The sequence below is a fragment of the Scyliorhinus canicula genome, chromosome 4 (assembly GCF_902713615.1).
Source record: "Scyliorhinus canicula chromosome 4, sScyCan1.1, whole genome shotgun sequence".
NCBI classification, from domain to species: Eukaryota; Metazoa; Chordata; class Chondrichthyes; order Carcharhiniformes; family Scyliorhinidae; genus Scyliorhinus; species Scyliorhinus canicula.
This window is the reverse complement of record NC_052149.1, coordinates 77,580,963-77,593,912: the sequence shown is the minus strand read 5'-3', so window position 1 is coordinate 77,593,912 and position 12,950 is coordinate 77,580,963. Positions and strand designations below refer to the sequence as shown.

Here is a 12,950-nt window from a genome sequence, read left to right as displayed (position 1 = left end):
AGCAGTGCCGCAAGCCCGACGCTCTCAATGGTTAGGTCCTCGTCCATGGTGTGGGGCTGCTCAGCGACTGGAGGGTTGTCCCTGGCCATTTCTGGTTGTGGTGGTGGACTTCGAACCCTCTGTGCGTCCTGGTCCGCAGATTGGGTTGGGGCGGATAGGGCTGCCCGCTGATCGGGCACCCTCTGTTGTGAGGCCCCGGGTGAGGTGGCGGCAGATTCCTGTCTCCGTCTGCAGCCAGACGGCCCTGGTCGTTCGGCATCACGTCCTAGGGAAGAGAATGAGACGGGTTATTTCGATTTGCTCGGCAGGCCGCTGGACGGTCCCAGTGGGCAGGGTGTGTGAAGGGACAGAGGATGGGGAGGTGTCCCAGTGGGCAGGGTGTGTGAAGGGACAGAGGATGGGGAGGTGTCCCAGTGGGCAGGGTGTGTGAAGGGACAGAGGATGGGGGGGGGGGGGGTGTTTGTCAGGGAGGGTTGTCTCACTTGCTGCAGTTCCGCCAACCTCGCATTGCGCGATATCGCGGGTGGCAGACCCCCCAACAAGGTCCAGTGCCCTCTGTTCAAAGGTGCTGAGGGGGTGCATGTTGGGCGAACCCCCTCCAGTCTTGTGCCGCTCACGGTGGTTATGACCGGCCTTGGCCTGTTGGGGGAGGGAACATAGGTAGATCATTACAAAACGGTAGGTATCAGAAGTCCGTTCTGATACTGGCACAGTTTGGGGGGGGCAAGTTGTCATCAGATGATTGCATCTCTCCTCGGAGCCAGAGCGCTGGGTCTGTGACAACTTTGTGAACCACCCTCAAATAACTCTGCCCCAATTCCTCTCCCCCCCCCCGGGCAGTTAAGGGGGAGGGATGGTTGTGACTAGGGGGCACCCTCATGGCACTTACCCTGGCAGACCTGGTGAGGTCGTGTAGCTTCTTTCGGCACTGCTCTGCTGAGCGAGGGGTCTGCCCCACAGCACTGACGGCAGCAGCCACGTCACGCCAGGCCTGGCGTACCGTGCTGGCAGGTTGGCGATGCCCTCTCCGCGGGCGGATGATGCCCCTCCTCTGCTCCACGGCATCGAGCAGCGCCTCGACGTCTGCATCAATAAAGCGAGGAGCAGCTCGCCTAGGCTCCGACATCCTGCCCGACAGATTCTGTGGTCGCCCGCGCCTTTTTACGGCGTCGGGCGGCGTCACATGGGCGGGTTCGTGTCGTCGTCGCGTTCCGTCGTCATCACGCACGTAATTGACGCGGCCGCGCTGCTAGCCCATTTCCAGGAAGTGAATCGGTCGGGAAATGAAGCCTTCGCCACCGTCGTAAAACGGTCCCGATTTTTACGACCGTTTGCCGACTTTCCGCGGGTGCGGAGAATTTCGCCCTAAGTGTTTCAGATTCTTTAAACTCTTTTCCCCAGCATTATTATGCAAGGTGCTATTACAATACATGGGTTTTTATACGCCGTAGTATTCTGTTTCATCACTGTAACATGGAGCCAGTGGTTAACTTATGTCAAATAATGCAATTGTCAGTAGCTCCTAGCTATGTTCCCAGCCTGTGCTGCCTCTGGAGACCGACTGTCAATTAAATCAGAGATCAAACATGCAAGAGCGGTTCTTTTATAATTGATTTCACACAGCCATTTTAGGACAAAGCAACGGTGCATCAATACAGAAAGGCTTTGCTGGTGGGATACATCCTGTTAGGGTGATAATATTGTTATTGCAGATTAAGTTTAATGTTATTGAGATAGGAAACTTGCATACATTGTCTGAGGAAACAACCTACTTTTCTTCCCCCAGATGATTATATACACACAATTAATAGAGCAATGCACATCATCCTACATTCAAGTGGACAGCACACTCAGTTTTATCTACACAGATAGATTGCTAACAATAGCCCAATTTGTTACATTTTTGCACTAGTTGATTAACCTACAAATGTATATAAAGAAAGAAACAAACATCATCAATTCAAACTGGGTCTTTGAAATTCACACCCAGTGTTAAATTCTAGATTACAAAGTCCAAAGTAGCTGACATAATACAAATTTTTCTGTGCAGATACCTGTCCAAAAGCCTTAGGAAGAAACCCAAAGACTTCGGATGGTAGGCTGGAAAGGAGTTGTTTGCAGATCAGATATGGGAACATGCAAATGAAAATGCTATTTATATGGGTTTCCTCAATAATTTAGTTTGGAGACTCAAAAATGTTGATGGATTTCCAAGCAAGCCAGAGATCTGAGCAACTAAAATTAAAGGTAAAATCAATAGAGCTTTGAAATGAAAACCTTCCCTCCCACACAAGGATATGAAAATATGTTTTTCTACTACTTGATGAATTCTCAGCCAGTTTTAGACTATACCTACTTACCTTTTAATAAGTGGGATTTTGGTATGCCAGTTATTGAAGGATCCAGATATCAACACTTCTTTTCCTCCACCTACCCAGCGAATGACAGTAGGACGAGCTTGCTTAGATAATTTAACAGATTCGTCCACGTCAGGTTGCCATGACACAAATTCCTTATCAGTGAGAGCCTAAAATAATGAAAACAAGTTGAGACAGTAATATGGAAAGATAGTTATACATAAAAGTAAATAGCACATATAAATATAATTTCTATATAATCAGTCATTTGGCAGTACAGAATTTGAACACTACTGGAAAAAAAAAGACATGTTGAAACTTTTTGTCTTGCACTCATCAGGACATGTCACAAGAATACCAGTGTAAGTGTGTCCAGCACATCCAGGCCCTAAACAAGCCTTTTTGTGACTTCATCAAAAAACTCAAATGAGCGAAACACGATTCACCCTTAATAAATCTGTGCTGGCCTTCCTGAACTAATCCACATTTGAACAAGTGACTGTCTGAGACTGTTTTGACTGAGAAGGTACAGCACAGAAACAGGCCACTTAGCCCAAATCTGTCAATCTCTGCTTTAAACATACACAATGACTGAGCTTCCACAGACCTCTGGGGTAAAGAATTCCAAAGATTCACAATCCTCTTGAGTAAACAAATTCTCCTCATCTTGGTCCTAAGTAGATTCTCCCTTATTTTGAAATTTTGTTCCCTGGTTCTAGATTCCCCATCCAGGGGGAACATCTCGCCTGCATCTACTCTGTCTATCCTTTTAATGATTTTGTAAATTTCAATGAGGTAATCTTTAATTCTTCAAATCTTTAGAGAATACAGGCCCAATTTCCCCAATTTCTCTTCATTGGACAGTCCTGCCACCCCTGAAACAAGTCTGGTGAACTTATGTTGCACTCCCTTTATGACAGCAATATCCTTCCTGAGGAAACTGGAATCAATGTCCCAGGGGGAGTGTTTTCTAATGCTGTTGAGGAGGGTTTAAACGAATGTGGCAGGAGAATGGGAACCGATGCAGGAAGTCGGAGGGAATAAAAGTGGGGACAGAAACAAAACGCAGCAAGGGGAAAAGTGAAAGACAGAGAAATCAAAGTCAAAAATCAAAAATGGGCCATAGTACCGAGAACAGAGACTGTGGAGAACTCCATGAATGGGTCCAGTCAGGCTAAGAGAAATAAAACATGGATTTTGTACAAAACATGGCTGGACAGATGGTCTGAGAAAGCAGGGCAGAGAGCCCATCAAGCCTTTTGCATTGCAAGGCAAATTAACTCAGGGCATGGATGGGTACATGGGACTAGGATATCATAGCTATTACTGAAACATGGCTAAGGGAGGGGCAGGACTGGCAGCTCAATTCTCCAGGGTACAGATGCTATAGGAAAGATACAGTAAGAAGTCTTACAATACCAGGTTAAAGTCCAATATGTTTGTTTCAAACACTAGCTTTCGGAGCACTGCTCCTTCCTCAGGTGAATGAAGAGGTAGGTTCCAGAAACATATTTATAGACAAATTCAAAGATGCCAGACAATGCTTAGAATGCGAGCGTTTGCAAATAATTAAATCTTTACAATCCAAAGATAGGGGTAATCCCAAGTTAAAGAGGTGTGAATTGTCTCTAGACAGGACAGTTGGTAGGATTTCGCAAGCCCAGGCCAGATGGTGGGGGCTGAATGCAATGCGACATGAGTCCCAGGTCCCGGGTGAGGCCGTACTCATATGCGGAACTTGGCTATAAGTTTCTGCTCGGCGATTCTGCGTTGTCGCGCGTCCTGAAGGCCGCCTTGGAGAATGCTTGCCCGGAGATCACTTTACCGCAAGCCCACGGATAACCTCACGATGCTTCACTTCTCCAGCTTCCACCCTAAACACATTAAAGAAGCCATCCCCTATGGACAAGCCCTCCATATACACAGGATCTGCTCAGACGAGGAGGAGTGTAACAGACATCTACAAACGCTAAAGGATGTCCTCGTACGAACGGGATATGGAGCTCGACTTATCGATCGACATTTCCAACGTGCCACAGCAAAAAAACCGCACCAACGTCCTCAGAAGGCAAACACGGGACACAACCGACAGAGTATCCTTCGTCGTCCAGTATTTTCCCGGAGCGGAGAAACTACGACATCGTCTTCGCAGCCTTCAACACGTCATCGATGAAGATGAACATCTTGCCAAGGTCATCCCCACACCCCCATTACTTGCCTTCAAACAACCGCGCAACCTCAAACAAACCATTGTTTGCAGCAAACTACCCAGCCTTCAGAACAGCGACCATGACACCACACAACCCTGCCATGGCAATCTCTGCAAGACGTGCCAGATCAACGACGTGGATACCAACATTACACGTGAGAACATAACCCACCAGGTGCGCGGTACATACTCTTTTAATTTTTAAATGTTTTTATTCCAGATTTTTCAATAATTTTTCAAAACACTACAAAAAAAGAGAATAATACAAAGAAAACAAAGCAATATGTCAACAAAAACCACTTAACCCTCTATTCAGCTAAGAATTTAACAAACAAACCAAACAGAATAGGGCATCTGCCCCTAACAAATAACGTGATAACAGCCCACCCATCCCCCACCTCCACCATCCCGCCGGGTTGCTGCTGCTGCTGACCTCCACCTGTCGTTCCGCGAGAAGGTCAAGGAACGGTTGCCACCGCCTGGAGAACCTCTGCAGAGACGCCCACAAGGCAAACTTTATCTTCCCCAACCTGAGAAACCCAGCCATGTCACTGACCCAAGCCTCCACGCTGGGGGATTCGCGTCCCTCCACATTAACAAGAGCCTTCGCCGGGCTACCAAGGAGGCAAAGGCCAGAACTCCGGCCTCTTTCGACTCCTGCACTCCCGGATCTTCCGATACCCCAAATATTGCTATCCCCCAACTCGGTTTTACCCGAGTGTCCAAGATCTTGGACATAGCCTTTGCAAAGCCCTTCCAAAATTCTATAAGTGCCGGGCATGCCCAGAACATACGAGCATGATTAGCTGGGCTCCCCGTACACCTCACACACCTGTCCTCTACCCCAAAAACGTACTCATTCTCGCCCCTGTCATATGCACCCGATGCACCACTTTAAACTGAATCAGGCTAAGCCTGGCGCAAGATGAGGAGGAAGTGACCCTGCCCAGGGCGTCAGCCCACAGGCCTTCATCCAGCTCCTCGCCCAGCTCCTCCTCCCACTTGCCCTTCAGCTCTTCCACCGAGATCTCCTCCGCCGCCTGCAGCTCCTGGTATATTTCCGATATCTTGCCATCCCCAACCCGCACGCCCGAGACCACCCTATCCTGTATCCTCCGAGCAGGCAGCCGTGGGAATTCTCGCACCTGCTTTTTCATGAACGCCCGAACCTGCATGCACCTAAAGGTATTCCCCGGGGGTAGGCAAATTTCTCTTCCAGCGCCCTCTGACTGGCAAAGGTACCATCAATCAACAAGTCCCCCATTCTTTTGATTCCCGCCCTATGCCAACTCAGGAACCCACCATCTATCCTACTTGAAACGAAACTATGATTGTTCCATATCGGGGTGCAAACTGAGGCCCCCACCTCCCCCCATGCCATCTGCACTGCCCCAGACCCTCAATGTCTCCGCCACCAGCGGGCTCGTGGTGTACCGCGTCGGCGGAAGCGGCAACGGTGCCGTCACCAGTGCCCCCAAGCTAGTACCTATACAGGACGATGCTTCTAGCCGTTTCCACGCCCGACTTCTCTCCCTCCATTACCCATTTCCGAATCAGAGACACATTCGCTGCCCAGTAATAGCTGCACAGGTTCGGCAATGCCAACCCACCCCCCTCACAACTGCGCTCCAAGAACAGTCTCTTAACCCACGGGGTCTTATTTGCCCACACAAATCCTGTAATACTCCTATTTACCCACTTAAACAAGGACTTGGGGATGAGAATAGGCAGGCACTGGAAGGCGAACAGGAATCTAGGGAGAACCGTCATTTTTACAGACTGCACCCTACCCGCCAGGGAGTGGCAACACATCCCACCTCCTAAATTCCTCCTCCATCTGATCCACCAGGCGCGCTAAATTGAGCGTGTGTAACCCTAACCCCTGGCTACCTGGATACCCAAATACCGAAAGCTCCTCTCCACCATCTTAAGCGGTAGCTCTCCCAATCTCTTTTCCTGGCCCCTCGCATGCACCACAAGAAGCTCGCTTTTCCCCACATTCAACCTGTACCCAGAGATGTTTCCAAAATCCCTAAGAATCTGCATCTGCAATATACAAAAGCAGGTCATCCGCATACAGTGAAACGCGGTGTTCCTCTCGGAGCCCCCAATCCTTCTAACCGCCCTTCCTCCACCTTTGGGAACCTAAGTTGGTCCAGGAACTGTCGCATCCCCTCCCCCTCTCCGGGGGTTCTGACTCGTATAATTCACCATAAAAGTTCTTAAAGACCTCGTTTATTTTAGCTGGACTCCGCACTGTGTTCCCCCCCCCATCTCTAATTCCCCCAATCTCCCTGGCCGCCTCCCTCTTCTGCAGCTGATGTGCCAACATCCAGCTCGCCTTCGCCCCATACTCATATACTGTTCCTTGTAGTTTCCTCAACTGGGCCTTAGCCTTCCCCGTGGTTAGCAAGTCAAACTCCGTCTGGAGGCTCCAGCGCTCCTTCAACAGCCCCTCTTCAGGGAATTCCGCATATCTCCTATCCACCCTCTATCTCCCCCACCAATCTCTCCCTCTCCATCCTCTCCCTCTCCATGGGCCCTGATTGAAATTAACTCCCCCCTGACCACCGCCTCCCAAATCACATTCATCAACACCTCACCATTATCATTGGCCTCCACATATCTTTGGATACACCCCCGGACCCGCCCACTGACCTCCTCATCCGCCAGTAGTCCCACGTCCATTCGCCACAATGGGTGCTGACCTCTCTCCACCCCCATCTTCAGGTCCACCCAGTGTGGGGCATGGTCAGAGATCGCAATGGCCGAGTAATCCACCTCCTCCACTCTCGGGATTAATGCCCGGTTTACCACAAAAAAATCTATCCGCGAGTAAGCCTTGTGCACATGGGAGAAGGAAAACTCCCTCGCCCTTGGCCCAGCAAATCTCCATGGATCCACTCCCCCCCCCCCCCCCCCCCCCCCCTCCAAAAATCTGGTCCGTAAACCCTCTCAGAACCTTAGCCGCTGCCGGTCTCTTACCCGGCCTCGATCTAGACCGGTCTAATGTCGGGTCCAAAACCGTATTGGAGCTTCCCACTAGCCATCTCCTTTTTTAGGCCAGTCACGTGCCCACGACTCCCACACTCTCCAGCCCCCCAGGCGGAGGCTCTCCGACCCGACCCTCCCTCTTACCGTCAACTCCCCCTCAATCAGCACAGCAGCAACCCAGTTTCCACCCCCCCTTCCCCAGCCAAGCAACTGCTTAAACCCCCCTACCCCCTCACTGCACTCCCGTAAGTCAGCTGACTCATGCTGACCCCGGCCGCTCCCGCCTCTGCCTCCGATCCCCTTTTGGATTTCCCATCCAAATCACCAGCCCTCCCCCCCACCCAAGTGGGGTATTGAAAGTCCCCCCCCCCCCCCCCCCCCCGCACCCCATATAGACCAACGCGACATCAAACACAGTGCCGACCCCCCCCCCTCAGGTACCGCCCCCACCATTTCGCGGGAAAAAGCCACGCCCCCTGTGGCGCAGTTCCTTTTAACTGCAACCTCCCCTCAGTCCCAGAGGGCCCCAGGCTACGGGCCCACCCATTCCCAAGAAAATGTGGGGGAAAAAAGATAAACCCCACTCGAACAAGCATCGCCCCCACTCCCTCACCAACATCCCACATAACATACTGCAAACCATTAATTCAAGTCTAGCTTCTCGTTTTTGATAAAAGTCCACGCCTCATCCGACATATCGAAATAGTGGTGTCGGTCCTGGTATGTGACCCACAGTCTCACCGGCTGTAACAGCCCGAACCTCACCCCCTTCCCGTGGAGGATCGCCTTAGCCCAGTTGAATCCTGCCCGCTTCTTGGCCAGATCTGCACTCCAGTCCTGATAGATACGGATATCGATATTCTCCCACCTGCTGCTCCGCTCCTTCTTCGCCCATCGCAGGACACACTTCCTGTCGATGAAACGGTGAAACCTCACCACCATCGCCCTCTGCGGTTTGTTCGCCTTCGGCCTCCCTGCCAGGACTCTGTGCATTCCATCCAGCTCCAGGGGCCTCGGGAAGGCCCCCACACCCATCAGCGTGCTCAGTATCGTGGTCACATACGCCCCAGCATCCGACCCCTCCACGCCTTCAGGGAGACCCAGAATCCGCAGGTTCTGCCTCCTCGATCTGTTCTCCAGCTTTTCCTGCCATTTTTTATGAAGCGCCTCGTACGCTTCTACTTTACCCGCTAGGCCTAGAATCTTGTCCTCGTTGTCAGAGACCTTCTGCTTCACCTCCTTAATCGCCGTCCCCTGCATCTTCTGGGTCTCCCCAACCTTTCAATCGACGCCTTCATTGGGGCCAGCATCTCCGCCTTCAAAGTCAGAAAAGCAGCTTTTTAAAAACTCCTGCTGCTCCAGAGACCACTGGGCCCACAGTGCCTGGTCCCCGCTTGCCACCATCTTTTTCGCGCCTGTTCTCCTCTCTGCTCTAAAGCCACTTTATTGACCACTCCGCTCCTGGTCCACTCCATACATTGCTGGGGAACCCTCACTGCTACCTTCCCACACCTTGAATCGTCGAACAAATGCCGCTAAGGCTTCTTAAAAGGGCCCAAAAGTCCGTTATCGGCGGGAGCTGCCGAACGTGCGACCTACCCAGGCATAGCCGCAACCGGAAGTACGCGGTACATATTTGTGCGACTCGGCCAACGTTGTCTACCTCATACGCTGCAGGAAAGGATGTCCCGAAGCGTGGTACATTGGCGAGACCATGCAGACGCTGCGACAACCAATGAATGAACATCGCGCGACAATCACCAGGTAGGAATGTTCCCTTCCAGTCGGGCAACACTTCAGCAGTCAAGGGCATTCAACCTCTGATCTCCGGGTAAGCATTCTCCAAGGCGGCCTTCAGTACGCGCGACAACGCAGAATCGCCGGGCAGAAACTTAATGCCAAGTTGCGCACACATGAGTGCGGCCTCAACCGGGACTTGGGACTCATGTCGCATTATATTCATCCCCCACCATCTGGCCTGGGCTTACAAAATCCTACCAACTGTCCTGGCTAGAGACAATTCACACCTCTTTAACTTGGGGTTACCCCTATCTTTGGATCTGTAAAGATTTAATTACCTGCAAATGCTCGCATTCTAAGCATTGTCTGGCATCTTTGAATTTGACTATATACATGTTTCTGGAACCTACCTCTTCATTCACCTGAGGAAGGAGCAGTGCTCCGAAAGCTAGTGTTTGAAACAAACATATTGGACTTTAACCTGGTGTTGTAAGACTTCTTACTGTGCTCACCCCAGTCCAACACCGGCATCTCCGCATCATAGGAAAGATAGAGCAGGAGGTAACAGGGGAGGGGGAGTTGAGGTGAGTAATTCTTCGGGGCCCGGAGTATCGCCGGGGCGGGGGGTGGGGGGAACAAATCCCGCCCCGACGCCGGCTTATCTATTCCCTGCCGCCGTTTTTCGAGCACCGGCGGGATTCCCAGGCCCCCCCCCCCCCCGGCGATACTCCGGGCCCCGAAGAATTGCTCACCTCACACACGGCGGGACCTGGCAGCTAAGTGCGCAGAGGCCGACTTTTTTTTTGGGGGGGGGGGGGGGGCGCGCCACAGTGCGCGGAAATACGCCGCCCGTTCCACACATGCACGGAAATATGCCGCTTGTTCCGCGCATGCGCAAACCCGCACCGGCCCTTCAGCGCCGGCTGGAACTGCGGGAACCACTCTAAACCTAGCCCCCTAGAAAGTGGAGAATTCCTCACTTTTGGGGGTCATTGACGCCGGAGTGGTTGGCGCTGGTGTTTTTTTAACGCATTTTATTCAAACTTGTATCAAAGTAGGTTACAGCAAATAAGCACCCAGGTAAACATTCTTCCCAACAATCAACTATACAGTTTGTACAGATTTTTCTCCTTCCCCCCCCCCGCGCGCACGACGAACAGCTCCTCAAACACGGTCACAAACATCCCCCACCTTTTCTCAAACTCCCCTGCTGTGCCCCTTAACTCATACTATATCTTCTCTTACAAAAGAAAGTTATACAGGTCACCCAACCATGCTGCTACCCCCGGTGGCGATGCCGACAGCCACTCCAGCAAGATTTGTCGCCATGCAATCAGAGGGGCGAAGGCTAAGAAATCGGCCTTCCTCCTGTCCATAAGCTCCGGCTTCTCTGAAACCCCAAATACCGCCACCAAAGGGTCCGGGTCCACTCCCTCCTCCACTATCCTGGCTAAGACCACGAACACTCCCGCCCAGAATCTTCCCAATTTTTCACAACCCCAAAACATGTGCGCATGATTCGCTGGCCCACGCCCACACCTCTCACTCATCTGCTACCCCCTGAAAGAACCCACTCATTCTCGCCCAATTCACCCCCCTGTGCACCACCTTAAACTGTATCAGGCTCAACCTTGTACAAGAGGAGGTCCTGTTTACCCTTTGCAGGCCTCACTCCATACTCCCCAATTGATCTCCATTCCCAACTCCGCTTCCCATTTCTCCTTGATCTTCACCACCCGTTCGCCTCCTTGCTCCCCCAGCCACTAGTATATATCCTCAATTCTTCCCTCCCCTTCCACATCCGGAAGCAGCAGTCCACCAGCAGGGTGTATCCCGGCAATCTAAGGAACCCCTTCCAGACCTTTCGTGCAAAGTCCCGAACCTGTAGATACCTGAACTCACTACCCCTTGGCAGCTCTACCCTCTCCCTTAGCTCCTCTAGACTGGCGACCCCGTCCTCCAAATACAAATCCCTCACCAGTCCCACTTCCCTCCACCTCCTGTATACACTATCTATCCCCCCCCCCCCCCCCCCCCCTAATTGGAGGTCATTACATCAGCTAATTCCATATCTTCACCGTGGACTGCACCACTGGGCACCCTGAATACCTAATTGCCATTGGCAATGCTGCCGTCACTATAGCCCTCAAACTAGACCCCTTACAAGATTTCTCCTCCATCCGAACCCACTCTACCCCTTCTCCTTCCCACCGCCGCCGCACCATGTCCACATTCGCCGCCCAATAATAACGAAGCAAGTTTGGCAACGCCAACCCCCCCTGCTGCCTCTGTAGCAGGGTCCTATTCACCCTCGGCACCTTCCCCGCCCATACAAAGTCAGAGACGATTGTGTCCACTTTCCGAAAAAAGGCCTTTGGTATAAAGATCGGGAGAGCCTGAAAGATAAACAAGAACCGCGGCAGAATATTCATTTTCACCACATGGACCCTCCCCGCCAACGTTAAGTGCAGTGTATCCCAACTCCTAAAATCCTCCCTGGCCTCCTCCACCAGCTTCATTAAGTTCCACTTATGGAACCCCGTCCATTCCCGAGCTACCTGAATCTCCAAGTACCTAAACCTAGCCCCCGCTACCGTAAATGGCATCCCCCCCACCCCCCTAAATTAGCCCACTGTGCCAACTCATTCACCGGGAACACCTCGCTTTTCCTACATTTAGCTTGTATCCCGAGAACCCTCCAAACCTCCCCAACAGGCCCATAATCCTTCCCATACTCTCCAACGGATCCAAAACATACAGCAAGAGGTCATCGGCATTGAGCAACACCCGATGCTCCCCCTGGCCCCTCATTATCCCCTGCCACTCTGCCAACCCCTTGAGAGCCATCGCCAATGGCTCTATGACCAGCGCAAATTGCAGCGGCGACAGCAGGCACCCCTGGCTCGTACCCCTGTGTAAGTCAAAGTAGCTCATATAATTCGTCCTCACCCTCGCTCTTGCCACCAGATACAGCAACCGCACCCATGCCCCAAATCTCAGCCCAAACCCAAACCTTCCCAAAACTTCGAACAAGTACCGCCTCTCCACCCGATCAAATGCTTTCTCCGCGTCCATGGACACCACCACCTCCGGTACCAGAGCTCTCGACGGATTCATCATCACATCTTATATTACTCGCAAGCTGCCTGTTCTTCACGAAGCCTGTTTGATCTTCTGCAACCACCCTCGGGACACAGTCCTCCATCCTCCCTGCCGACAACTTAGCCAATACTTTCACATCCGTGTTCAATAGTGATATGGGTCTATACGCCTCACATTCCACCAGATCCTTCCCTTTTTTTGGGATTAGTGTGATTACTGCCTGCTTCATCGTCTCCGGCAACTCCCCCTTCTCCAGTGCTTCATTAAACGCCCCCAACGGATGTGGTGTCAGGTCCGCCACAAATTCCTTATCAAATTCTGTTGGGTACCCATCCGGCCCAGGGGCCTTCCCCGACTTCATGCCCCTGATACTATCCAGCACCTCCCTCAGCCCCAGGGGCTCCTCCAATGCCTGCCTCTTTGCTTCCTCCACCTGGGGAAATTCCAGCTCGTCTCGAAACCACCCCATGTTCCCCTCCTCTCCTCCTGGGTCTGCCTCATAAAGTCCCTGGTAATACTCTCTAAATGCCTCATTTATCTTCTCTGGC

At 51.9% G+C, this 12,950-nt stretch overlaps 1 protein-coding gene across 3 annotated transcripts in view; it reads right to left on the bottom strand.

Annotated features, from left to right (window-relative positions):
* The window catches only part of LOC119964696 (5'-AMP-activated protein kinase subunit beta-2-like), a 68,078-nt gene that overhangs the window by 39,142 nt on the left and 15,986 nt on the right, over window positions 1–12,950 (bottom strand). For all 3 annotated transcript variants that reach the window (XM_038794540.1, XM_038794542.1, XM_038794541.1), the window contains exon 3: window positions 2,361–2,527. In XM_038794540.1, the coding sequence (XP_038650468.1) occupies window positions 2,361–2,527 (167 nt within the window). The remainder of the gene's footprint in view (window positions 1–2,360; window positions 2,528–12,950) is intronic.